A 27,461-nucleotide genomic window follows, 5' to 3' on the forward strand; every position below is an offset into this window, starting at 1 on the left:
ACGTTTGGTCGTGACGTAACCCTACAACTCAAACTAGCGCACGACCTCCACGTCCACATCATCGTTCTCAGCCACTCCCTCTCTTCGCTGATTGGACCGGTAAAAATTTGGCCGGAGAAAACCCACGAATATACCGCAAATCCAGACGGAGTACTGAAGCAAAATGAAAATTGAGCGGAAGTACATAGGAGGGCGGAGCCAGGCCACCAGATATCCACCAGAAGAAAAATAACACGTATGAATAGTTAGTTGATATCCTGGACACCGGGCATGAACTCAGCTCTGCTGGATCTGGTCAGCAGTTTCTCTATATTGCGGTGTTGTTTACAACACTCACACTTACAAACACGCATCTGCTACTTTTACAGAAACCTCAGCAATTATACTTCCTCATTTACTCTCTAGAATAACTTTTTTTTTTTTTTATAAAATAATTAAAATGCTTTCCTATCCCTGTTGCACAAGTTGTTAATGACCAGCTTGCACAACTACTTCCTCATTCTACTTGTACGGCTCAGGCATTTTAACAGCATTCAGCACACCTCCATACAGACAGTTACTCATGAGAACACAGATTATTACTATGTTTTAGGACTGTCAGTTGATTAAAACAATGAATCATATGCTCTGTGTTAACATGATTTTTTTTTTTTGCATGAATTATTATTCTTTTCTTTCTTTTTTACTCTTTTTGCTTTTTTGTTTGATGCATGTCATTATACTTTGTAATGGGTAACAATATTATATCTACTTCCTATCTCCTGATATTCCTTCATCTGAATGATTTTTAAAGGCAGCAGATGTACTCAAGCGAGTACGCGATTTGGGACGCAGCCCTAGTTCTTTTCCCAGTTCTACTGAGTAACTGACTACATCTACACCAGTGAATTAATTTAGTCCCTGACACACTGTGAGGAAGGCTGATGGCTGAAATGCATTAGTGTGCAGCGTTTCTGCCATTTTTAACGTTTTTATTGTGATAGCCATGATGTTAAATAATTGTTTAATTCTTTTAAGCTGGAAGAAGTACCTTGGATTCTTTTCCAAAAGTTAACATGAATTATATTGAACCGGCTGAAATCTTCCTATAAAAATATTTAATTTTCCAAATGTGCATTTTGAATAATAAATACATTTCCCAGCTAACCTGAAGCGGTGAAGTGTTCATCTTCTCATTAATGTTTTTTTTGTTTTTTTTTCACTCACTGATCATATTTCATACCTGTTGAGTTTTAATTTATAGGCTAAATGAATTTGATGGATAAACAGGATTTGCTGCTTGTGTGTGTTGCTTGTTGTGGTCTTATCCAACCTTTTAATGCAGTTAAATTAAATTTTCATTAATTAAAACGCTGTCTCAGTGTGGACGTAAGGCCAAAACTGAGAGAAAAAGATGCGTTTTCAAACGAAAACCTATTAGTTTGGACAAGGCCTGAGTGAACAGGAACAGAAACAAGACACATTTTAGAGTCAAAAGCTATTTTACTGTAAGCCCTTTATTTTGCTGTGTATAAGTGTTATGAGTTAGGACAGTTTTAGGATAGGAGTTTGTTTATACATTCATATTGTACAAAGACAACAAAAATTTGAGCACACACAAGTCCCATTTAAAAACAATGCATGAATGTTGCTGCCTTGACACCATGCACACTTTTTTTTTTTACATTTGACAAAAAGAATTTGGTTTCGTATGATGAAAGACTACCAAACATTAGTGGAAAATAGTTAATCTGATTAACTGCATCTGTGTGAGGAGAACTGACTTTCTAAAAATCACCAAAACACAGACAAAATGAGTTCTTGGTGTGAGAATTTTTCCTCTTTTTATTCAGGCACAGCTAACCCCCACATCTTCATGGTGGCCACAGTTATGAACTTCAATTCCTCCATGTGGACAATCAAAAATGCTCCACTCAGTCCCGGTACAACCCAAATTGTCCAGCAAGATTTTCCCAGTTCCTGGAGGAGATACACAGCAGACCGTTCTGAGAGGGTTTTGGAAACTATAGCCTGTATACCATGAACCGTTAACTAAAACCCCTTAAGCATAGACAGATACATCACCTGCACCGGCCGTGTACACCTGGGTGACCCTCTGGAAGCCCAACATCCTACACACCACCAACCCATCCACAGTGTCAAAGCTGTCATTACACACCGTTCCCCAGACACCATTATACAGCACCTCGACTCTTCCACGGGTGGAGCTTCCCACTAAACGAACCACTGTTAAAGACAAATACACATATGAGACATGTTTAGGTATTCATATGTCATGCTAAAGTGACTGTTATTTTGTAGAGTAGACAAAAAAAACAACAACAATACAAGAATCTCTGAGAATTGAATAGACATTAACACTAGCTATGTTTTCATCCACCTATTTTAATGCGAATTTTGGGTTATTGCATAATAAACACTGGATGGAAATGCCAAGATGTGCATAAATTCTAAAAATGTGCATAAAAACTTGTGCGGCGGATAATTTTGTAATTTTTTATTTAGACGTGTGTAGCAAGAGGGAAAGGGGCAACTCCAGCAGATACGCCTATAACGGCAACAATGGTCGACTACGCCACCCCAAAATACTGGGGAATAACAGCCCTAAGGGCACACAGGTTCGTTAATCAAAAGGATGGGTGAGGAGACGTGGGTCATATAGAAAGACAAAAGATGTACACTTTTATTTTCATCAACACTGAAAATATAAATATTTAAAAATGTTACAGCAAGATTCTTAGAATCAATTTTATAGTAACGTGCACAATATTGTTACAAGCCTGGCTCAAAGCAAGCAACAGAGTAGGGAAAGACCACACGCGGAATAGCAATGGATATTAGATTTATTAAATAAATAGAATTTAACAGAATAAATTGTATACAGTCAGTAATGCAGTTGGCTTTGAAAAATAATAGTGTAAGCAATCAGTATAATGAGGTGCAGTGAATAAGCAAAACAAAGTCCTAAACGGTGCGGGAGAGATGGAACAGCGGCAGCCCTCCTCGGTCTCATCTGAAGCGTCTTTAAAGGCCTAAACCAGGAACTGATTAGCACAACTCCAAACACCTGCGCCCAGCTCACCTGTAGGAGACAGACGCAGCACACAGACAGGAGGAGGAGCCAGGCAAAAAGCCGTGACAATATGTACTAGACACACATAACAAACTTATATTTAAGTTGAGCTAGTTGACCAGCAGCGGAGGTACCTGGAAGCACAGGCTGGCTGCCTCAATTAGAAGAACCTCAGTAACCCAAACACACGCCCACACACACGTGAGGATTGGATGCAAGAAAACACACGGCACTAGGTGTAATAATCACCACACACACCATACGATAGCAGCCAGCCGCCCTGCTCCAGAAACCCCCAGCTCCTGCAGAGAAAAAAACAAATACAAACAAAACAAGCTTCTAGAAAACCATACAAGTATAACACAGCAAAAGAAAACAAAATACAAATGACATATCTTAAGAGAAACAAAAACAAATTAAAAGCACACACTTCACTCAAATTCAGCAGTTATACTTACAATGCCCAGAATGAAGTATGAACCATAACAAAAACAAACAAATAAACATTCATAAACAAAGACTCAATATACTGATGCACAATCAGAAGATCAAGCAGGTGGCAGCTGGTAAAGACAGACCAGCCAGCAAGCCGCTCCAGCCCCGAACAAGGCGTCACGACACCGCAACAACGTGCACACAGTTACTATAAACTAGACGTAGAGGCAAAACAGCAACGTAGTCACAATTAGACGCTTCACGATTTAATATTGACGCTCAATCCCATCGAGTAGGCGGGGAGGACCCTCAGATCTGCAGAGCATAACAAGAATATGTAAAAGAGAATAACAGATTACTAAACAAAGCTATAATTATACATACCGCAGGGATGGTCAACGTAAACAAACCATTATGGTCGCACGCTATGCGGGAATACAGCCGCTCGATCCGAAACATACCGCTGTAAATAACATGCTATAAATATTTAACGTTACTGAAAATAAAACAGATAACAGCTAAACACGATCAACACTTGTTTATAAAGAAACTGAACATACCTGTGATAAGTAGACAGCGAGCGCACAGCAGACGGAAGAGAAGGACACGGTCTAAGCCGTCGGCGGCAACAGACGACATGATGGCAATACCAAGACGCATATCCGGTCGCCAAAACCCACTTCTTTTATACTCCATACAAGTGCAGCCAATAAGCCACACGCATGCGCACGATCTCCCAATAGGTGGAGTTATTCCACCCTGCTACACGTGCATAAACTATGATAGAATAAATCCTTTGATGCGCAACAATAACCTCATGTGACTTTGCCTCAGCAAATGGCTTTCGTCTGATGCTCTGAGACAAACTCATTTATGATGGAGGGAAACAGAGCCTGATTGCAGCATCTTACGGTTTTATTACAGATATAATGTGCCAATTTCCCAGGAAGTGATGATTTTGCTCTGTTGAACACATGGGATGGAAACGTTGCTTTATTCACAAATGTTTTATGCAATTTTGCGCACAAGTTAAATCTGCAACTTTGGATGGAAACATAGCTAGTGACACACAGTAGTACAGAGAGATGGATCAGTATTTATGGATATTACCAGACACACCACCCTTGGGTCCTACATCACCCTTCTCACCCTTCGGACCTGTTTAAGACCATCATACATGTACATACTGTACAATCAATTCACTTACAAAACAGTTAATAATCACATAACTGCTGTGCACTCACAGATATCGTGGATACACACAAAATATGCCAAAACATACCTGGATTTCCCTTTTGCCCTGGGAGAGAATAGGGTAAAAGGGAAAGGAAGAAAGTCAAGAAACAGACACAGATGGATGTTGCCTTCTTGTCATTAATAAACTTTTTAATAAACCCACCTGAATCCCCTTTACTGCCCTTTACTCCATTCAGACCCCGAGATCCTGGGACACCTACATACAACATCAAACTCAGATGACGACTGCATGATATAAACCCAATGTTTATCATCTGTTTTCATGTTTGTCTTTATTTACCTGGCAAGCCTTGAACTCCCTTTACCCCCTGTTGTCCTGGGCGCCCTGAAAACAATTATTTACCCAAAATTATTAGCAACAGCATATATCACTTTTATGTGCATATGTTCTTAGAACTCCTACAATACCTTGAAGGCCAAGGCCAGTGTCTCCCTTTGGTCCAGACGAGCCTTTTTCTCCAGGTGGTCCTCGCAGGCCAGGAGGTCCCTGTGGACCAGGAGGCCCTAAAAGACCAATCAACCACAGATTAGGGCCCAAATGAATGAGGAATTATGAAACTTCATGGGTGCACCATTCTGCCTGAAAACAGTCACATTTACAGGGTACCAGGATGATACAATGAGCACTTGTGAGGAAAAACTATAATCTGTATTTAATGAAGTTGCCAATTTGTGGTAGAGTTTAGTGACTTGAAGGTAATTACAAATAATTGAATCAGGTGTGTTTTGCTTTTTTATGTTTTTAATTAATTTATAAATCCACTGTAAATTTCATTGTTATATTGTTATAATGCAGTGTTATATTACATTTGGCCCATGCAATTAGATTATTTTGTTGTAAATAAAAAAGCCTGGCAATGTCACTGCTAAATACCTTTAAGTAGTGTTGTATTGTTTCTTTCCAAAAGCTTTCTTACCTCTTACACCTGGAGGTCCCTGCCCTCCTCGCTCACCACTGGGACCTTGGTCTCCTTTAGGCCCTGAGGAAGAGAGATTTCAAGTATAAGGTATCAAAAAGTGACAAAATGCAGATAGTCCAGTGTGGCTTTGGCTGAGATTTAGTTTTAGTGGTGTTTAATAAGGAAAGCATCACTATTACTACTGTTCAGACTAAACAGGTTAAAGTAGTTTTGTGGTGTGGTTGTACTTTTGCACAACTGCACTACACTGTAAAAAAAATCTTATTTTTTATCAGTAGTAGTAATTAGCAGCTATAAACAAACTATCAAATCATTTGGGTCAGATTTATCTTTTAAGAAGTACCTGGATTTCCACGGGCCCCTGGTGTTCCTGCCAAACCATTCTTTCCATCGGCACCTGGACGACCGTCATTCCCAGGTAAACCTTGTGTGCACAGAGCAGTAGTCATTAGAGCAGTATAAATCTCTTACAGCATGGAAAAATGTGCAAGGCATTTCCACAACATATATTTTCTGTTTTATTACAGTATGAATTATTAAGGTTGCCTTTCATCATAATAATCAGGCACCTTGTATTCCTCTCTCTCCTGGATCCCCCTTTAAGCCTGAAACACCTGGAGACAGAAATAAATACAGTCAGGGAGAGATGTGGATCTACTATACTGGGATGAGACGTGTGTGAAAGTAAGGAGGCGATTACCAGGTGCACCCGGAGCGCCAACCATTCCCTTTACGCCTGCGAGACCTGGGTCTCCTCTCTGTCCTTTTTCACCTGGAGCTCCAGGCTCACCTACCCTCCCTGAAATAAATACAATAATTTTCAATTAATTTCATTGTTTTGCAGCATTTTCTTTGTGTACACTGTAACGGACAAAACGTTACTTTGATTAATTCTGTACTTTTTGTATTTTTGTTCTTTAAGTATTTTTGTTAAGACCCTGTTGAGATGTATTGGAGTCACGGGCAGTAACAACAGGAACAGTTAGAGGGCGCTATTGCCTGGAGTTAACTGGGTATATAAACACTGACACCATAGAGCAAGTCAGTTCGTTTGGTAGAGGGAAATCTGAGGATTGATCTTGTGCTACCTTCTTTCTCATCCAAAGTCCTGTGTTGAGAACTCTTTGAGTTTCTGCTCAACTGTGAGTATGGTTTGGTTTATATTTGATGTTGTGTTTGTTTGAGATCACTGATGTTAGTTTGATTTCTTTCTAGAAAGGACTTTTTATATTCCACATGTTCTTTTGTGAGCACGGACTGGATTCTAGAGACAGTGAGTCCAAGAGCGGTCCACACCAGCATCAAGGCTACAGCACATGGTCAGCTATGTAGCGCTGAGGACAGCTATTCATTGAGCATCTTCATTTCAAACGATCTTTTCTCGTATGGAGGATTATAGGATTATTATCATTGCATCGCACTCAATCTTTGCATCGCACTCAAATAACTTTGGGGATCTGACTCATTGCATCTTCATCACTTCATCATCACACACCTTATCAAAGACAGGACATGCCAAGAGATAAGTTTTCTTCATCTCATTGACTCTTTATTGAAGAGACAAAGACCTCCAAGATCTCTGACTTTATTTCTATTGTCTTTTTGACACATTTATTAAGCACTGGTGATCATTTGTTTTGTGAAGAGTCATTTTTATCAGTACATGTCAAAATTCTGTTGAACCCCCTCAGAGTAACATCTTTAAAAGAAAGGAGGTGTTACAACACCAAAGAAGTGAATGCTTTAGCATTACTAACGTACAATTATTTCCTAAGCCTACGCAGCTCGTTAACACTGACGAAAAATGAAGAGCACAATACTCACACATGCTTCTCAAGAGCACTCACACCCATACACATATGCATACAAATTCATACAGATATACAAAAATACACTAACCTGGTGAGCCAAGGCCTCCTTTCTGTCCTGGGTTCCCTGGTATTCCAGGAGAACCTAATACAGAGCACAGCTGGAGTATAAAAACTGACTACTCAAAGCATGACATAACAATGACAAAATACTATTCACACGCATCTGTTGGAAAAAAGGATGGAAGACACCAAAGGTCAAATGACAGCTTTAGTTCAGTGTTTATGTCTGTTTTGACCAGCAGGGAGCACTAAAACCACACAGGCGAGGCCTTTTTCACCAGGAGGCCCTAAAAGACCAATCAACCACAGGTTAGGGCCCAAATGAATGAGGAATTATGAAACTTCATGGGTGCACCATTCTGCCTGAAAATAAGTCACATTACAGGGTACCAGGATGATACAATGAGCACTTGTGAGGAAAAACTATTATCTCTGTATTTAATGAAGTTGCCAATTTGTGGTAGAGTTTAGTGACTTGAAGGTAATTACTGTCTGTGAAAGAATCTGTAGTTTTTGGAAAAACGTATTATCTTTGAAAGTCAACACATATGTTTTCCTTTTTCCTTTTGAGTACTTTTGTGTTTGCCGTATAATAGATTCTGGGATGAAACTGCTGTGCAATAAGCTTTCTCCAATATTGTGGTATCAGCTATTTCAGATAAATCAAAGTACACCAGATTTGATGTCATTTGTCATAAGTCTGGCTACTGGTAAGTTCAAGTCCTCCAGGGAAATTTACGAGTTGGTACGTTTTTGATAAGTCACTTTTGTCGGAGCAAGATGGCAGTGTACCTTCTCTTAATTAACTACACAAAAATACAGCAAGGTTTTTAAACTCTACTTCTAGAGAATGAAAAACAAATAATTGAATCAGGTGTGTTTTGCTTTTTTATGTTTTTAATTAATTTATAAATCCACTGCAAACTTCATTGTTATATTGTTATATTGAAGCACTATGAGCACCATTTTCTCTAGTACATTAGAAATTGTTGCACCAATTAGATTAAAAAAGGTTAGAGAGAAAACGTACTCGGTTACTAACGTAACCTCGGTTCTCTCTAGAAGAGGGAACGAGTACTGCGTAAGATATCTTACGCTAGGGGAAAATCCTTTTCCGCGAGATATTGAAGCCAAAAATTATCCTTAATTTTGTAATAATGCAAAACGCGTTGCAGCAGCAATGCAGACATAGGCGAGACAGCTCGCGCGCCTATTGGCTGCTCTGCGGCAACTGCAGCAGCCTATCGAGCGAGGCCTGGCGTGACGCCAGACCCAATCAGGGCACTTCGCGCCCGCTGCGTCACGTCCCGCCGAAATGGGCGTGGTCTAGGCCTATAAATATCGCTCGCAGGCAGCTATTATCTGGTTTTTCATCATCGAAGCAACCAGAGCGTGTGCATGCACGGCAAGATACGCAGTACTCGTTCCCTCTTCTAGAGAGAACCGAGGTTACGTTAGTAACCGAGTACGTTCTCTTACGAGAGGTCTCTCGTACTGCGTAAGATATCTTACGCTAGGGGACCCAATGTAAAACGCCGTGCATGCTGAGATCTGACACCAAAGACCCAAGGGCGAAAGCCCGGGGTACATATAGTGCACAATCACTCAGTGAACTCACAGAGAGTCCGGGAAGAAGGAGGGGTGCAGCCTCACTTTTCCACATAAAGTAGCGTCGAAGGGACGCGAATTTCATCATACAGACAGGGCGGGGTACGGCCTGAACTGATGGGAAAAAATGTGGGTCTTACACAGTTTGCCCAGCTTTAAACTGTCGAACATCGAGCTGTGCTCAGCAAACGCAGCATTCTGAGCTGAACGCATCAGGTCAGATAATACTGGTAGTTTAGACCGACAGCAGCCTGGCCTGCAGGGCGGGAACCTCTAGGTTATAAAACCTTATAAATGTAGACGGGGAGGCCCAGCCTGCCGCCATACAAATATCTTGCAAGGCAATCCCACTTGACCAGGCCCACGAAGAGGCCATGCCTCTCGTGGAATGCGCTCTGACACCCAAAGGGCACTGCATGCCCTTGGAGGCGTATGCCAGCGCTATAGCATCAACTATCCATCTGGATAGGCTCTGTTTCGACGCGGCTAGTCCCTTAGAACGTCCGCTAAACGAAACAAAGAGCTGTTCCGTCTGTCTGAAAACAGACGAGCGAGACACATAAGCTCGTAATGCCCTGACTGGGCAAAGGAGGCTCGCGTCTCTTTCCTCATCAGGGACCGGTAGGGCTGACAGAGAGATAATCTGCGCCCTAAACGGTGTGTTGAGGGATTTTGGAACATAACCGTGCTTAGGTTTGAGTATAACTTTTGAGTCATTGGGCCCAAACTCCATGCACGCCGCGCTCACAGAGAGCGCGTGCAGATCCCCTATGCGCTTCACTGAAGCGAGAGCCAGCAAAAACACTGTTTTGAAAGACAGGTGTTTTAAATCGATTGACTGCAAAGGCTCAAATGGCGCACCTTTCATGGCTTCCAGAACCGTAGAAAGGTCCCATACGGGGACTGAGGGAGGTCTGGGAGGATTCAGTCTCTTAGCTCCTCTAAGGAAGCGGATGACTAAATCGTTCCTTCCTATTGACTGACCAAGCGTTGTTTCTGAGAACGCTGCTATAGCCGCCACATAAACTTTGAGCGTGGAGGGGGCCCTGCCCCCATCCAACAGCTCTTGTAGGAAGGAAAGCACCTCCGTCACATCACAGTTTGTGGGTGACACACCACGGGCTGTGCACCAGCCCGAAAACACTGACCATTTCGAAGAATAGAGTCGTCTTGTAGACGGAGCTCTAGCCTGCGTGATCGTGTTTAATACTCCTTTAGGGAGTCCAACATGTACCCGTTGATGGCCCAGACATGAAGGGACCATAGTTCCGGGTGAGGATGCCAGATCGAGCCGCGGGCCTGTGAGAGGAGATCTCTCCTCACTGGTACTGGCCACGGGGCAGTACTTGCTAACTGCATCACGGCTGGGAACCAAGGTTGGTTTTTCCAGAACGGTGCTACCAGCAGTACTGAGCATCCTTCTTCCCTGATCCGTTCTATCACCTGAGGCAGGAGAGAGACGGGGGGAAAAGCATAGAGCGGGCGGCGGGGCCACACATGGGACAGCGCGCTCCTGCTCTTGGAGAAAAATTCTTGACAGTGAGCGTTTTCTTGAGACGCAAACAGGTCCACTTTCGCTCTGCCGAATTTCTTCCACAGCAGTTGGACTGTCTGTGGGTGTAGGGACCATTCGCCTGCCGGAACATTGTTCCTGGACAGTCTGTCTGGTCCTATATTCATGATCCCTGGCACGTGCGCTGCTCTGAGCGAGCGCAGGTTGCACTGAGCCCATACTAGGAGGCGTTCTGCCAGCCTGTACAGTTTCTCGGATCTGATGCCGCCCTGGCGATTTATGTAGGACACCACAGACATGTTGTCCGAACGGACCAAGACGTGGTGACCTTTTATTTGGGGACAAAAACGCGTCAGCGCGTTGTCTACTGCCAGCATTTCGAGGCAGTTTATGTGCAGGAGCTTCTCCCGTTCTGACCACTGGCCGAAGAACGGTCTGCCCTCGAGCAGCGCTCCCCATCCCGAGGTGGACGCGTCCGTGGACACCACTTTCACCCTCGAGGAAGTCCCCAGGCTTACACCTGATTGGTACCAGTCGTTCGCTTTCCAGGGTTTCAGAGCTGTAACGCATTTCTGATTGACCCTGAGGCGAAGCAAACCGGGTGCCCACGCTTCGCGTGGGACTCGCGCTTTCAGCCAAAACTGCAGCGGGCGCATGCGTAGCAGACCCAGCTGGAGCACTGACGATGCTGAGGCCATGAGACCTAGCATCTTCTGAAATCTTTTGAGCGGGACAGACGCGCCGCAGCGAAAAGAGTTCGCTGTGCGTCGAATGTCTACCGCGCGCTGTTGTGATAGTCGCGCTATCATGGATAGTGAGTCCAGTTCTGTGCCCAGGAAAGATATTTTCTGACTGAGTGACAGGGAGCTCTTCGCCCAATTGACACTCAGACCCAAATCCTCGAGGTGATCGAGTAAAATGGTCGTGTGTTCTATGAGCACTGCGCGAGATTGCGCTAGAATCAGCCAATCGTCCAAATAGTTCAGCACTCGCATGCCTCTCATTCTGAGGGGTGCGAGCGCCGCGTCCATGCACTTCGTAAATGTACGGGGTGCTAGGGACAAACCGAACGGCAGGACTGTGTACTGATATGCCTGGCCCTCGAAGGCGAATCTCAAATATCGCCTGTGACGTGACGCTATCTGTATTTGAAAATACGCGTCTTTCAGATCTATTGACACAAACCAATCTCCTTGGCGAATCTGCACAAGGATTTGCCTGGTCGTGAGCATCCTGAACTGTCGCTTCACAAGCACTTTGTTCAGCTGCCTTAGATCTAGTATGGGTCTGAGACCCCCGTCTTTTTTCGGTACCAGGAAGTATCTGCTGTATAGCCCTCCCTCGCTCTGATCTTGAGAGAGAGGTTCTATGGCCCCTTTGCTCAATAGTTTCGTCACTTCGGCTCGAAGTAGATGTGCTACTTCTGTTTTTACCGTGGTCTCGACGCGCGCCACATAGCGGCGAGGGCGTCGGCGAAACTGCAGCGAATAGCCTCTTTCTATAATGTTCAGCACCCACTTCGAAACCCCGGGTAGCTTTGCCCATGCGTCTGCATGGATAGCTAGGGGTCGAATACGAAGCGCGCTCCGCTCGCTCAGCGATGGAGAAGCTTCGGTGTGCTGTAACACAAGCGTGTCGCTCGTGACATTTGAGGCATGGGGCGCGCTGATGACAGCGGGCAGATTGCCCGCGCTCGACTCCTCTACGGTGGTTAACCGCGAGGGGGAGGGCTGGGCGGTTCCCGTGGGAACTGTCATGTCTATGTGTGGATGTGGGCGCGGGACAGCGGGCACATTTATCACACTGAAAGCATCGTTCGCTTGCGTGAAGCGAGTGCACGTTGGTTTCGTTTTTACAGAAACCGTGAGACATGCATAACGTTGTGTTAGTGGGCACTGGGTAGTGGGCACGTTCACCATGTTTGAAGCGCAACCGATCTGAGTCGGTTTTATGTGCGCGAGCCCTGTGTGACAGGCTGTGCTTATGTGTAGGGATGGGCACTGGGCAGTGGGCATTCTTACTACACACGAAACACCATCGGCCGTGGCCGGGACACCAGAAAATACACTCTTTTGGGGATTTATCTGGGTAGCCGTGAAAACGGCATTTGTGTGCAGGCAAGCGGGTGACAGAACCGACTTGTTGGCTGCAGAAAACACTGGAACAGTCACATTTTCTGGAACTGGACGAGCGAATAGCTTTGGTGTGAGTCCGGCCGCAGCGGGACTGGAACACCGTCGTTTTCCTAGCTGTGCTAGGACGACTTCGGGGCCTCGGGCTTCACCGTGATCCTAGGTCGCGAGCCGCGTCCTGCGGGGCGGCGACCGGATGAGCGGGAGCGCGGTCTCGCGCTTCTGGCCTGGCGGCGCTGTGAAGTGGAGGCAGTGGACGGTGGCTGTGGCTGTGAGCTCTGAGCAGACGGTTTCGCACGGCCTGCTGCAGAGCTGGAGCGCTTCGGGAGGAAGTGCTTCATGGCCTGAGACGCTTTCTGTACCTCTGCGAATCTCTCCGCGAAATCTTTGACGGAGGATCCAAAGAGGCCTGTGGCGGAAAGCGGGGCGTCGAGGAACGCGGTGCGTTCAGACTCGGCCATTTCCGAGAGCGTCAGCCAGAGATGTCTCTCAGACACGGTGAGAGAAGCCATAGTCCGTCCAATGGCTTGCGCTGCGGACTTAGTAGCACGAAGAGCGAGGTCCGTGGCACTCCTTAAGTCCGGCACACAGATCGCGTCAGGTCCTTCCTCATCCAGCTTACGGAGGAGATCGGCCTGGAAGATCTGGAGCGTTGCCATGGTGTGCAACGCTGACGCAGCTTGCCCGGCGGCGGAGAAAGCGCGGTGGAGCAAGCTCGACGTCGTGCGGCAAGCTTTAGAGGGCAGGGCCGGCTTAGCGCGCCGTCCAGCGGAGGGCGGGCATAAGTGGGCCGCTATCGCCTCTTCAACCGGCGGCAGCGAGAGGTATCCTCTGTTCTTGGCATCGTCAACGGCGGAGAATGCCAAAGAAACAGCAGGACGCACTCTAGCAGAATAGGGGGCGCTCCAGGACTTGGCGACTTCTTCGTGTAACTCAGGAAGAAAAGGAGCCGGTCTGGACACAGGCGAAGCGCGCTCCCCAGGCAGGAAAAATCCATCCAGCCGGTTGTGAGCGGGCTGCTCAGGCGAAGACCACTCGAGGCCGAGGTTCGCCGCGGCCTGTGCGAGTACTCGCATGAGTTCCGTCTCAATAGAAGCTCTCTTGCCTGACGAAGTGCGGGCAGGGGGTGCGGGGTCCTCAGAGCCCGCCCAATCCTCACTGCCTGACGCCAGGATAGAGCAGGAATCATCCTCTCCCAGCAGGGCTTCCTCATCCGCGATATCAACGGAAGCGGCGGCAGACGGCGGCCGCTGTCCGTCAGGAAGCGAAACAGAAGAAGCCGGGGAAGCAAGCGGGCGAACCGGCGAGCTTTGGCGGCTGAGGGAGGGTTCCGGGGCCCGCTGGGCACGGCGCTTTTTACGGCGCGACGCCGCGGCGGGCGGGGGAGCAGTCTCGGTGAAGACGGCTAGGCGAGTCCTCAGAGTCGCCATTGCCATCAGCTCGCAGTGAGGGCATCCGCCGTCAGCGAGCGCGAGAGCTGCATGTTCCTCACCCAGGCAGGAAACGCAGATCACGTGGCGGTCCCCGTCGCTGAGTGTGGCTCTGCACGAGCCGCAGGAAGGCATCTTTAAAAAGACGCTAGCTCTTTTAGAAATGTGTGTCGCGGCGGCGACACACACACACAGAAATACAGTGCAAATAAAAGAGAAGGATATAAGCGCCGGAAAGCGCAGCAGGAAGGCAGGAAGGCGGCGCGGCCAGCGACTTCAGTGACTCGTCCCGCTGAAGGTGCTCTCTCTCGACGGCGCGGCTTCTAATCCAGCTCCAGCGATGCGTGTGCTTCGCTTGAAGGATGAAAAATCAGATAATAGCTGCCTGCGAGCGATATTTATAGGCCTAGACCACGCCCATTTCGGCGGGACGTGACGCAGCGGGCGCGAAGTGCCCTGATTGGGTCTGGCGTCACGCCAGGCCTCGCTCGATAGGCTGCTGCAGTTGCCGCAGAGCAGCCAATAGGCGCGCGAGCTGTCTCGCCTATGTCTGCATTGCTGCTGCAACGCGTTTTGCATTATTACAAAATTAAGGATAATTTTTGGCTTCAATATCTCGCGGAAAAGGATTTTCCCCTAGCGTAAGATATCTTACGCAGTACGAGAGACCTCTCGTAAGAGAACTAAAGCACCATGGTACAACAGTGCTACGCATGTTATCAAGAGAGAAACCCGTAATTTAGAGCGTAAATGGAAACAAACTAATTTAGAGGTCTTTAGACTTGCGTTGAAAGACAGTATGTCACGTTATAAAAAGGCCCTAAAAGCAGCCAGGGCTGAGCATCTCCGCAAACTAATAGAAAATAACCAAAATAATCCAAGGTTTTTATTAAACACCGTGGCTAGACTAACAAATAAACAGACATCACCTGAGCAAAATATTCCATTACAGTTTAGTAGTAATGATTTTAGGAATTTCCTCACTGAGAAAATAGAAAGCATCAGAAACACAATTGTAAATGTACAATCTTTAATGGTGTCTAATGATTCAGCCTCAATTACCGCCCCTCAAGAACAGCTACAGCGCTTTACAACTATAGAACAGGAAGAGCTAAATAAACTTATCATTGCATCTAAACCAACAACATGTTTATTAGATCCAATACCCACTAAACTACTGAAAGAAGTGTTACCTGTAGTGGAAGAGCCTCTTCTCAATATTATTAACTCGTCTTTATCTTTAGGTCATGTTCCAAGAATATTCAAGTTGGCAGTTATAAAACCTCTCATTAAGAAACCACAATTAGATCATAATAACCTAGCAAATTACAGACCGATTTCAAATCTTCCATGTATGTCTAAAATACTAGAAAAAGTTGTGTCCGCTCAATTGTGCTCTTTCTTGCAAGAAAATGATATCTATGAAAAATTTCAGTCAGGATTCAGACCGCATCATAGCACAGAAACTGTGCTCGTTAAAATTACAAATGATTTACTTCTAGCTTCTGACCAAGGCTGTATCTCAATACTAGTTTTATTCGATCTTAGCGCTGCGTTCGACACTATAGATCATAAAATACTCCTAGATCGACTACAAAATTACACTGGTGTTCAGGGACAGGCATTAAACTGGTTTAGATCATACTTATCAGACCGCTACCATTTTGTCTGTTTAAATGGAAAAAAATCGAAGATAACGTCAGTAAACTATGGAGTGCCGCAAGGATCTGTGTTAGGCCCTCTGTTATTCTCAATATATATGCTGCCACTTGATAACATTATAAGAAAACATGGAATTAGTTTCCACTGTTATGCTGATGACACTCAATTATATATTTCATCACGACCAGATGAAAACACTAAATTATCTAAATTGACAGAGTGTGTTAAAGATATAAAATACTGGATGACGTGTAATTTTCTGCTATTAAATTCAGATAAAACGGAGGTATTACTTATTGGTCCAAAAAACTGCCCACAAAACCTCTTACAATACAACTTTAATTTAGAAGGATGTCCTGTTACTTTATCCACTACAGTAAAAGACCTGGGTGTTATACTAGACCGCAACTTGTCTTTCGAAAATCATATTTCATATGTTACAAGAACAGCCTTTTTCCACTTTAGAAACATTGCTAAGCTACGTAACATGCTATCTGTTTCTGATGCAGAAAAGTTAGTTCATGCATTCATGACCTCGAGACTAGATTACTGTAATGCTTTATTAGCTGGTTGTCCTGCATCCTCAATAAACAAGCTACAGTTAGTCCAAAATGCAGCTGCTAGAGTTCTTACTAGGTCAAGAGAATATGATCATATAACACCAATTCTATCGTCTCTACACTGGTTACCTATTAAGTTCCGTATCAATTACAAAGTATTACTACTGACCTATAAAGCCCTAAATGGTTTAGCTCCAGTGTATTTAACGGATCTTCTATCGCCCTACAATCCATCGCGCTCTTTAAGATCACTAAATTCAAGGCTTCTGGTCATTCCTAGGATATCTAAGTCCACTAAAGGAGGGAGGGCGTTTTCACATTTAGCTCCTAAACTCTGGAATGGCCTTCCTGATATTGTTCGAGGCTCAGACTCGCTGTCCCAGTTTAAAACTAGATTAAAGACGCATCTCTTTAGCCAAGCATTCACATAATGATTACCTTTTATACTACAGTTAAATCGGATCAAATGCATTAATATTATGAACAGCAGCTATGCTAATTATTTCCCATCTGCTCTTCTGTTGTTATCTCGGGACGCTAGATAGCTCCAGTTTGTATCCAGCCTCTCATGGAGACTTCAGATGCCACCAACACCTGTGAAGAGACAACTCGACGCCTGTGAAGAGATGACTCGACGCCTGTGAAGATACGACTCGACGCCTGTGAAGAGACGACTCGACGCCTGTGAAGAGACGACTTGACGCCTGTGAAGAGACAACTCGACGCCAGCGATGTTATGCCCTAAATTAATACATGATTAACTAACTTTATTTTTCTATCTACATTTCTGAAATGCACTTTCTGTAAAGCTGCTTTGAAACAATGTGTATTGTGAAAAACGCTATACAAATACATTTGAATTGAATTGAATATTGCAGTGTTATACTACATTTGGACCATGCAATTAGATTATTTTGTTGTAAATAAAAAAGCCTGACAATGTCACTGCTAAATACCTTTAAGTAGTGTTGTATTGTTTCTTTCCAAAAGCTTTCTTACCGCTTACACCTGGAGGTCCCTGCCCTCCTCGCTCACCACTGGGACCTTGGTCTCCTTTAGGCCCTGAGGAAGAGAGATTTCAAGTACAAGGTATCAAAAAGTGACAAAATGCAGATAGTCAAGTGTGGCTTTGACTGAGATTTAGTTTTAGTGGTGTTTAATAAGGAAAGCATCACTATTACTACTGTTCAGACTAAACAGGTTAAAGTAGTTTTGTGGTGTGGTTGTACTTTTGCACAACTGCACTACACTGTAAAAAAATCTTATTTTCTATCAGTAGTAGTAATTAGCAGCTATAAACAAACTATCAAATCATTTGGGTCAGATTTATCTTTTAAGAAGTACCTGGATTTCCATGGGCCCCTGGTGTTCCTGCCAAACCATTCTTTCCATCGGCACCTGGACGACCGTCATTCCCAGGTAAACCTTGTGTGCACAGAGCAGTAGTCATTAGAGCAGTATAAATCTCTTACAGCATGGAAAAATGTGCAAGGCATTTCCACAACATATATTTTCTGTTTTATTACAGTATGAATTATTAGGGTTGCCTTTCATCATAATAATCAGGCACCTTGTATTCCTCTCTCTCCTGGATCCCCCTTTAAGCCTGAAACACCTGGAGACAGAAATAAATACAGTCAGGGAGAGATGTGGATCTACTATACTGGGATGAGACGTGTGTGAAAGTAAGGAGGCGATTACCAGGTGCACCCGGAGCGCCAACCATTCCCTTTACGCCTGCAAGACCTGGGTCTCCTCTCTGTCCTTTTTCACCTGGAGCTCCAGGCTCACCTACCCTCCCTGAAATAAATACAATCATTTTCAATTAATTTCATTGTTTTGCAGCATTTTCTTTGTGTACACCAAATAAATTAATGCTTTAGCATTACTAACGTACAATTATTTCCTAAGCCTACACAGCTCGTTAAAACTGACGAAAAATGAAGAGCACAATACTCACACATGCTTCTCAAGAGCACTCACACCCATACACATATGCATACAAATTCATACAGATATACAAAAATACACTAACCTGGTGAGCCAAGGCCTCCTTTCTGTCCTGGGTTCCCTGGTATTCCAGGAGAACCTAATACAGAGCACAGCTGGAGTATAAAAACTGACTACTCAAAGCATGACATAACAATGACAAAATACTATTCACACGCATCTGTTGGAAAAAAGGATGGAAGACACCAAAGGTCAAATGACAGCTTTAGTTCAGTGTTTAAGTCTGTTTTGACCAGCAGGGAGCACTAAAACCACACAGATTATGAAAGATGTGGAAAGCGATTGGCTCTATTCTGGTCACTGAGATCTGCTGCTGGGTTCAAAATCAGAGATGCAAATTAGCCAATTTTCACCCCTTTTAACTGGGGAGAGGATCTCAGAGATTTTGGGTGCCTCACAGATGTTTGGTATCCTTCTGGATTCTAGCTAGGAAGAGCTGTGCAGGTAAAACCTCACTCCTCTGCCTTCCCATGCTGGTTGAAAATGGCTTGAATCCTGTTAGGAGCGGTGCGAGTAGGACCGGTTGCATTGGTGCCGTGACCCGGAGTGGAGTGACGTTCAGGGCGGTGTGTGTACTGGAGGCCAGCTAGTAAGAGCTGTGCAGATGAACCTCAAGAGATGCTCAAGAGATGCACAAGAGGCAGTGGTTTTAAGCGCCCTAGTTGACGATGGTTCGAATCCTGTTCGGAGAGGTGCGAGTACGACCCGTTACATTGGTGCCGTGACCCTGGAGTGGAGTGACGTTCAGGGCGGTGTGTGTACTGGAGGCCAGCTAGAAAGAGCTATGCAGGTGAAACTTCAAGGGGCTTTGGCTTTAAGTGACGAATCCCATTCGGAGTGGTGCGAGTAGGAACAGTTATATTAGCATAGTCTGCTAACATCCCTCAAAAAACAGCTAGATTTTAAATGAAATGTTCAAATAACTTTTAATAAGTTGTTTTACTGAATTATAAACGCTTTGAATTGTTCAAGCTGATGCCTCACGCTGATAGTTGTAGCCAAGCTTTGGGCAAATAAGTCACGATTATCTCCCTTATTAACTATTGCCTAATTATTGCAATCTACTAATGTTAAATTAGAGTGAGAGGGTGACTGAGTGACACTATTTTCAAGGCATTGTCACAGTACACAGTTACCTTGTAATCCAGGTGTTCCAGGTGTTCCAGGTGGACCAGGTGGACCAACCATGACTATGAAATATAAAGGAAAATGATAACCTTAATTCTGTGAGACACAACTATGGTGTCTCCAGACAAAATGCTTTAAAGTGGTCATGAAATGGAAAATCTAAATTTTCTTGACATTTCCACATAAACAATAAAATCATACTGAAACTTTCACACCTTAAATATTACTCAAATATGTGTTTTTGTTTTCCACCCTTATGAAGCGACAAGATTTGAAATCTCCCCATTCTTGATGTAACGATTTTCTAAAATACTTGTGCTGCTATTGAGGTGATACAGGTGAGGTTAGGACAAGTTTGGTAGTATGGGTAGGGTTAAGGGTGTGATATAAAACAGTTTATATCGTTGTTATAGGTAATGTGTCTTTAGTCCATTAGGTGGCGACCGAGTGTTTGCTAGGAGTTAAGTTGCAGACATCCAAATGAGACGCGAGTCTGCAGTTTTCCTAAGAGTAATCACATTGTGTGTTTGCATGTAACTTACAGTCAAAGCTTAATGTTAATAAAGCTCAGAATTTTTTTAGAAACTAAGTTGCTTTATTGGAACATTACATGGTGTCAGAAGTGAAGCGCTGTTAACACCATGGCAAAGTTTCAGCCCCCGGACAGTTTTGATTTTGGTTACCCCGAACGATGGCCAGAATGGCGTCAGAGATTTCGCCGCTACAGGATCGCCACTAAACTTGATAAGGAAGAGGCTGAAGTACAGGTCTGTACACTGCTTTATTCATTGGGAAAAGAAGCTGAAAAAGTGTATCAGACATTTACAATTGGGGAGGAAGAACGAGAGGACTATGAAACTGTGATAAGGAAGCTCGATGAGTACTTTGTACCCAAAGTTAATGTTATTCACGAGCGCGCACGATTCCACACGAGGGCTCAACAGCCAGGTGAAATGGCCGAAGAGTATATTCGTAGCCTCCACGAGCTAGCAAACACGTGTGACTTTGGTGCTGCTAAAGATGAAAATATTCGCGACAGGCTCGTGATCGGGATTCAGGACCGAAAGCTGTCAGAAAAGCTCCAATTAATACCCGAATTGACACCCAGAAATGCCGTAGAGCTCGTGAGGCAGTCTGAACAAGTCTGTGGACACGTTAATGAACAGGCTGCCAGCGTCAGTGCTCAAATCAGCGAGGTGGCCAGCGCGAGAGGAAAATTCCACCAAAGTGAAAGAGGCAGACAGCACCGTGGCTCAAAACGAAACCAAAATGAGCATGTTTCTGACTGGAGATGTAAAAGATGTGGCAGAAATCATGGTAAAGGTGAAATTTGTCCAGCAAAAAGTGCTGAGTGTCGCAAATGCAGAAAAAAGGGTCATTTCGCTGCAGTTTGTAGAACCCGAGAAGTCAATGATGTCAGCAGACCACAAGAGGGCAGCAATGTAACGCATTTCCTGGGTGAGTTAACTCACATTGATGACAAAAGTGGAGCTTGGATTGTCACACTCCCAATTCAGGGCACAGACATAGACTTTAAAATTGACACAGGCGCTGATATAAGTGTCATTTCTGAGAAAACCTTCTCAGTTTTGAAGTGCAAACCAAAACTTAAACTCAATGTGAAACTTGAGAGCCCAGGGGGAACATTGCAATGCAAAGGTCAGTTCAGAGCTAAGACTACCTTTAAAGATGAGCAGTATATTTTTTGAAGCATTTGTGGTGACTGGTCCCCATGTAAACAATCTCCTTGGTTGTGATGCAGCAAGTGAAATGGGTTTAGTTAAGAGGCTAGAAGAGCTCCAACCCATTTATTTTTCTGAACTGGGATTAGTGAAGACAAAACCCATTAAAATCTGCCTGAAAGAGGATGCTGTACCATACAGTGTGCACACTGCAAGACAGGTGTCTGTGCCCTTGCTTCCAAAAGTCAAGGCGGAGCTAGAGAGAATGGTACAATGTGGTGTTGTTGAGGAGATCACTGAGCCTACTGAGTGGTGCGCCCCTATGGTGGCCGTTCCAAAGAAGACAGGGCAAATAAGGATTTGTGTGGATCTAAAACAACTAAATAAAGCTGTAAAAAGAGAGAAATTTGTGCTGCCAACAATTGACGACATCCTTCCTAGGCTAGCACACGCCAAAGTTCTCTCACTTCTCGACGCAGCTAGTGGCTTCTGGCAGTTTCCACTGGATATGGACTGTGTTAAACTGACAACGTTCATTACTCCTTTTGGAAGATATTTTTTCCGCAGGTCACCGTTCGGTATCACCAGCGCACCCAAAATCTTCCAACGGGAAATGTCGGTAATCCTCAAAGAACTTGAAGGAGTTGCAGTCTTCATGGACGATATTTTAGTATTTAGCAACACTCCAGAGGAAAATCCTCAAAGACCTTGAAGGAGTTGCAGTCTTCATGGACGATATTTTAGTATTTAGCAACACTCCAGAGGAACACGAGCAGCGACTGCAGAAGGCTCTGGAAGCCATTGACCGGGCTGGTCTCAAGTTGAACACAGAAAAGTGCCTGTTACATCAGAGTCAACTCAGGTACCTGGGACATGTCATAGACAAAGAGGGAATTCGCCCAGACACATCCAAAATCGAAGCTATCACTCACCTTGAAAAGCCAAAGAACGTCTCAGACCTACGGAGAATGCTAGGAATGATTCATTACCTGGGCAGGTATGTTCCTCATCTCTCAGAGGTTATTCGACCTCTCAACGAGCTGTTGAAACGTGATGTAGTATGGTACTGGGGTGCTGTACAAGAGGAGGCCTTTGAAAATGTGAAACGCCTAATCACAAAAGCCCCTGTGCTAGCATTCTATGATGTTACAAAGCCCACAGTCGTCAGCGCAGATGCGAGCAGCTACGGTCTGGGAGGCGTTTTGCTGCAGGACCATGATGGACAGCTGAAACCAGTGGCTTACTGTTCCAGGGTGCTGACCGATGCTGAAAAAGGGTACGCCCAGATCAAAAAAGAGTGTCTGGCGGCGTGTGGTCCTGTAAAAAAATTATCACGGTTTCTGTATGGATTGGAAAGTTTCATCCTGCAAACCGACCATAAGCCACTGATTTCACTGATCAATGCAAAGGATCTTGATTCAGTTCCGCTGAGATGTCAAATGCTGTTGCTGCCGATGATGCGTTACAATCCTGTCGCACAATATGTACCTGGCAAACAACTGGTGGTCGCTAATACGCTTTCACGACACCCTCAGCCAACCATTTCATTAGTGGTCTCTGAATTAGTCCAAGAAGTGGAAGCCTATGAGAATGCAGTCAGTGGTGCATGGCCAGTGTCTCCCACAAAGCTGGAATCTGTGCAAAGAGAGACAGAGATGGATTCTGAGCTACAAAAGGTGAGGCAGTATGTGACTGATGGCTGGCCCAGGTATGCAGCTAATGTCCCTGAAGCCTTGAAATCATACTACAGTGCACGCCATCATTTGTTAATTTTTCAGGATCTACTGCTTTATGATGACAGGATCATAATTCCCCGAAATATGAGGTCTGACATACTGCAAAGATTGCACAGCGGTCACCAAGGCATTGTGAAATGTAGAGAGAGAGCCCGATGTAGTCTATGGTGGCCAGGCTTGTCAGGAAATCCAGCAGCTAGTTAACAGCTGCAAGGACTGTCTGGAATCAAGACCTACTCAAAGGAAGGAGCCACTTTTAATCACTTCACTGCCACGTCCTTGAGAGAGAATCGGTGCTGATATCTGCGAGGTGAATAAGCAACATTACTTGGTAGTCATGGACTATTTTTCAAGATATATTGACATTGCTCACCTTCAAAACTTGTCAGGTGAAACAACACGTGCTTGCTTAAAGAACATGTTTGCACGATGGGGCTGTCCCAATGTTCTCTTTACTGACAACGACCCACAGTATAGTGGAAGTGCTTTCAAAGACTTCGCTAGAGATTATGATTTTCAGCACATTACTTCGAGCCCTTATTATGCCCAGTCAAATGGAGAAGCTGAAAGGGCTGTGCAAACAGCTAAAAGGATCCTGAAACAGTCTGACCCATTCACAGCTTTGATGAGCTACAGAGCCACACCCATTCAAGCTACAGGCGTAAGTCCAGCACAGCTGATGATGGGAAGACAAATAAGAACAACAGTTCCCACATTGGAGTCTCACCTGCGACCTGAATGGCCTGATCTGCGGCAAGTGAGAAAGGCTGATCAAAAGGCAAAAAGGACCTACAGGAAGTATTACAACAAAAGAAACGGTGTCAGAACATTACCAGAGATTCTACCTGGAACTTCTGTTGCAGTCAAGCTGGATGCTGAAAGAGGTTGGATAAGATCCGGGACTATTCTCGGAAAGTGCGAATCACCACGGTCTTACCTCATCCAATCTGAAACTGGAGTACTTCGACGAAATCGACGACACTTGATGCCTACAGTCAGTGACACTGAACCAGTATCTGGGTGATTCTCACGAAATCCAGATTTAGAAGGTGTCCAGCATCAGAATTTTTAAAATGCCCTTGAAGCCAATTTTCTTTTTGCACATATAAGATTAAGGTCTAAACTTACTATAACCATTATTTTTAGAAGATTTAAAAAAAAAATCCTATATAATTATTTACATTTTTTAGATGAAGTCCATAAAAAATTATCATTACCGCAACATGACATTACATTAAATATATGGTTAAAAATGTGTATTTTTCGCTAATGTTAAAGTAGACTCTTATTACTCGTGCTCAAAGCTATGTAAAACTCTGGAGAAATTACTTTTTCATATTTATTATTTTTTGTAATTTCCTTATTTTCTCTCATTACCGAAACATACGTGATGATTTACAGTTTCTTTTATTTAATTGTTTCACTAAAAGGTAACATACACATTTGTTATGTAGCAGACCTTAAATAAGTAGTGTTGTATAATATCTATATACATTTTAAAACAATATATGATTATGTAATTATTTACTTTTATCATCAAAATACTTCATGACACCTCATAAGTCTAATTTCGTGAGAATCACCCATCTACTTCAGTTCAACAAACTCAGAGGAAAAATGAAGTTCATGGTCAAAATCAACTTGCAACTGAGCCTGATAACGTCCCAGACAGTACAGTGCAGTATGAACAACCAGGAACTACCTGAGTCTGATTCCAGTCACACTACAGTTAGTTCACCAAAAAGAGTGCAAACAAGGTCTGGACGAATTGTCACAACTCCTAAGAGATTCAAGGACTTTGCAAGATAAAGAAAGACATTCATGAAAAAAAAAAAAGTAAAACAAATGTTGTTTTCTGACTATTGTAATTTCACAGTTCAATGTTACATTTGTTAAGTAACTCGTAAGGAAGGGTGATGTGATAGATGGGAAGGGCGACAGTTTATCGTTGTTATAGGTAATGTGTCTTTAGTCCATTAGGTGGCGACCGAGTGTTTGCTAGGAGTTAAGTTGCAGACATCCAAATGAGACGCAAGTCTGCAGTTTTCCTAAGAGTAGTCACATTGTGTGTTTGCATGTAACTTACAGTCAAAGCTTAATGTTAATAAAGCTCAGACTTTGAGAAACTACGTTGCTTTATTGGAACATTAAAAAAGGGTAGGTTAAGGGGTAAGAGAAGGTCAACAGAGTCATTATAGATGTACAGAAATTAATAACAGCTGTGATTACATGCGGGTATGTTTTAAACATAAGTACAGTGTAAAAGCATGTATCGGTATGTACACAATAAGTGCATTGTATCAAATTATTAATTTAAATGTTAGTACATACTGTAGTTGTTAAAGACAGTAAATATAAAGTGTAGATCTGAAAATGCATTTCATGACCCCTTTAACGATTGAAATCATGGCAGATTCTCAAAATAGTACCTGGTCAACCAATAGGATTTCTCTTGTGTGTACCAAAGACAAAGATGTGTACCTCTTTGTGCACTAATGTTGAGTTGGTTTAGTTGAGTCCTCAGTTTTTCTAGAGTCCCATTGTTCCCACACAGATCGGACAGACACTCCTGTTCACACACACACACACACACACACACACACACACACACACACACACACACACACACACACACACACACACACACACACACACACACACACACACACACACACACACACACACACACACACACACACACACACACACACACACACACACCTTCAGCTCTGACACACTTAAAACAGGCCTAATACGAGTATGTGTTTGTATGGCACAACATGAATGACGGTGTGAAGTGTGTGTATAAACCTCATCTGAGCTGGAGCTGCCCAGCTTGAATCCTTCAGCAGCTTCAGCTGATGTACAGTGAGTACAAGCCTCCAGAGTGAAGACTGCATACAATACACATCATACAAAGCAGATTAAATCATGGAACAACAGAAACAAGGTGATAGCTTACATGATGCCGTGAAATATTCATGTTCACAAAAAGTGTAGGACACACACTTACTGTAAGGTGCAATCACATTAGATAAAAATGGTCAGTTATTGTTAATAGTAGAGCGATGTATAAAGCTCAGCTCACACAGAATTCACTTTCAAACCAAGCAGCTTTCTATTGGTCAGTGTGGTGAATTCAACTGACCATCTTGAAAATCAGTGAAATCTGCATAGGGGATTTTTTTGCACCCGATCGCAGGGATTCCTGTTAGAATGAGTTTTGCCCATGAAATTTCGCCAAGCAATGGTGAATGTGACTGCACCTTAAGGCTACAACTAAAAATATACAAATTTCATTGCATTATACAACAAAATATCGGTGACATCTGTATAGGAATATAGCTTTTCTCTTCAATACATTTCCTTTTCTTCATCATTTTTGCTCAATAAGTTTTAATCAGCTGGTGTTTTGGTGATTATTAGTGGAATTTTTAAGTCAGAGTCATCTCAGAGAAACCACAGGTGTAGAATTCACTTTAACTATCACCATGATCCATGATCCATTGACATCTGACAGCAACAAAAGGTCACAATGCTTCTTCATTTTAAGTTTATTTATAATGTAATTATTTAAACCCTAAAACTTGCTTGGTTTAAAATCAATGCCACTTGGTTTGACATTTTGTATATAATGCAAGGACATTTATAAAGTTATACTATTTAAATGTGAATTTATTTCAGTTCCATCTTGCCTTTATAGGCCAGCACAGAATTCAGTGCAATCAGCAGCAGGAGAAACACTATGAGAACAGGAAGACAGTGACATTTCTTCGCTGGTTTCCTTGGTGTTAGCTCTGTAACAAACAATGCAGAACTCTTGATTAAACTACAGAAAACTGATTTCATAAGTCCATTATAAGTGATATGATATGAGGGATTAGCACTATTTTAAGTTACAATACATAGCTTTCCATGACCAACAACAGTCAATCAATATTATGAAATATTAGACCACTGAATGTCATGATTGATCAGAATAAAACATTCCAGAAACACACAAACATTTTGAAGCATTTTTGAATGTGAACAGTGTCAGTCTGCCGTTTACTCACCGCTTTGCTGGAAGTCGTAGCGCTCGGCCTCAAAGAGCTTCATGTTGTTGTCATAAAGAGGGTTTGCCTGGCTGAATACAGAGTCCTTCCCTTCAATGGTGTCCACTTCTGTCTCCATCAGTCACTCCACCACACACTGACCTCTACACAGCCTGGGTGACAGTTTAAAAAACAAAACCAATGAAAAAAAAAATCAAAAAACATATGCTGGCTCATCGAAACATACGTCATCTGACAAAAGAGATGCAGCGGAAATTGTTCCAATGAGTTTGTCAAGAAAAAGGAAGTTGTGTTGTGTTGTGTTGTGTTGGCTACAGTAGCAGGTTAAGCATAAACTGCTTTTGCTGAAGACTGGAGTAATGATGCAGAAAATTCAGCTTTGATAACAG

At 43.6% G+C, this 27,461-nt stretch overlaps 1 protein-coding gene across 1 annotated transcript; it reads right to left on the reverse strand.

Moving 5' to 3' along the window:
• Nucleotides 1-1,462: 1,462 nt before the first annotated feature.
• On the reverse strand, nt 1,463-27,290 carry LOC309503363 (uncharacterized protein). The gene is made up of 22 exons (XM_082176162.1): nt 27,073-27,290; nt 26,713-26,814; nt 25,829-25,911; nt 25,499-25,586; nt 19,608-19,661; nt 18,497-18,550; nt 18,163-18,261; nt 18,032-18,076; nt 17,806-17,886; nt 17,461-17,523; nt 7,585-7,638; nt 6,386-6,484; nt 6,255-6,299; nt 6,029-6,109; nt 5,683-5,745; nt 5,174-5,269; nt 5,046-5,090; nt 4,908-4,961; nt 4,791-4,808; nt 4,619-4,666; nt 2,065-2,226; nt 1,463-1,959 (listed from the first exon to the last, which is right to left on the reverse strand). Exons 1-22 carry the CDS (start codon nt 27,188-27,190, stop codon nt 1,829-1,831), a joined length of 1,683 nt encoding a protein of 560 aa, XP_082032288.1. The 5' UTR covers nt 27,191-27,290; the 3' UTR covers nt 1,463-1,828.
• Between the last annotated feature and the right edge of the window lie 171 nt (nt 27,291-27,461).

The sequence above is a fragment of the Leuciscus leuciscus genome (assembly GCF_965113295.1).
Source record: "Leuciscus leuciscus genome assembly, chromosome: 7".
Lineage (NCBI taxonomy): Eukaryota > Metazoa > Chordata > Actinopteri > Cypriniformes > Leuciscidae > Leuciscus > Leuciscus leuciscus.

Excerpts from the sequence above, each read along its gene's own strand:
- LOC309503363 (XM_082176162.1), bottom strand. The coding sequence starts at position 27,190 with ATGGAGACAGAAGTGGACACCATTGAAGGGAAGGACTCTGTATTCAGC. Across the intron at positions 18,262-18,496 it reads AGGAGGCCTTGGCTCACCAG|GGAGGGTAGGTGAGCCTGGA; the intron begins GTTAGTGTATTT and ends TATTTATTTCAG. Across the intron at positions 2,227-4,618 it reads ACCCAAGGGTGGTGTGTCTG|TGGTTCGTTTAGTGGGAAGC; the intron begins GTAATATCCATA and ends TGTCTTTAACAG.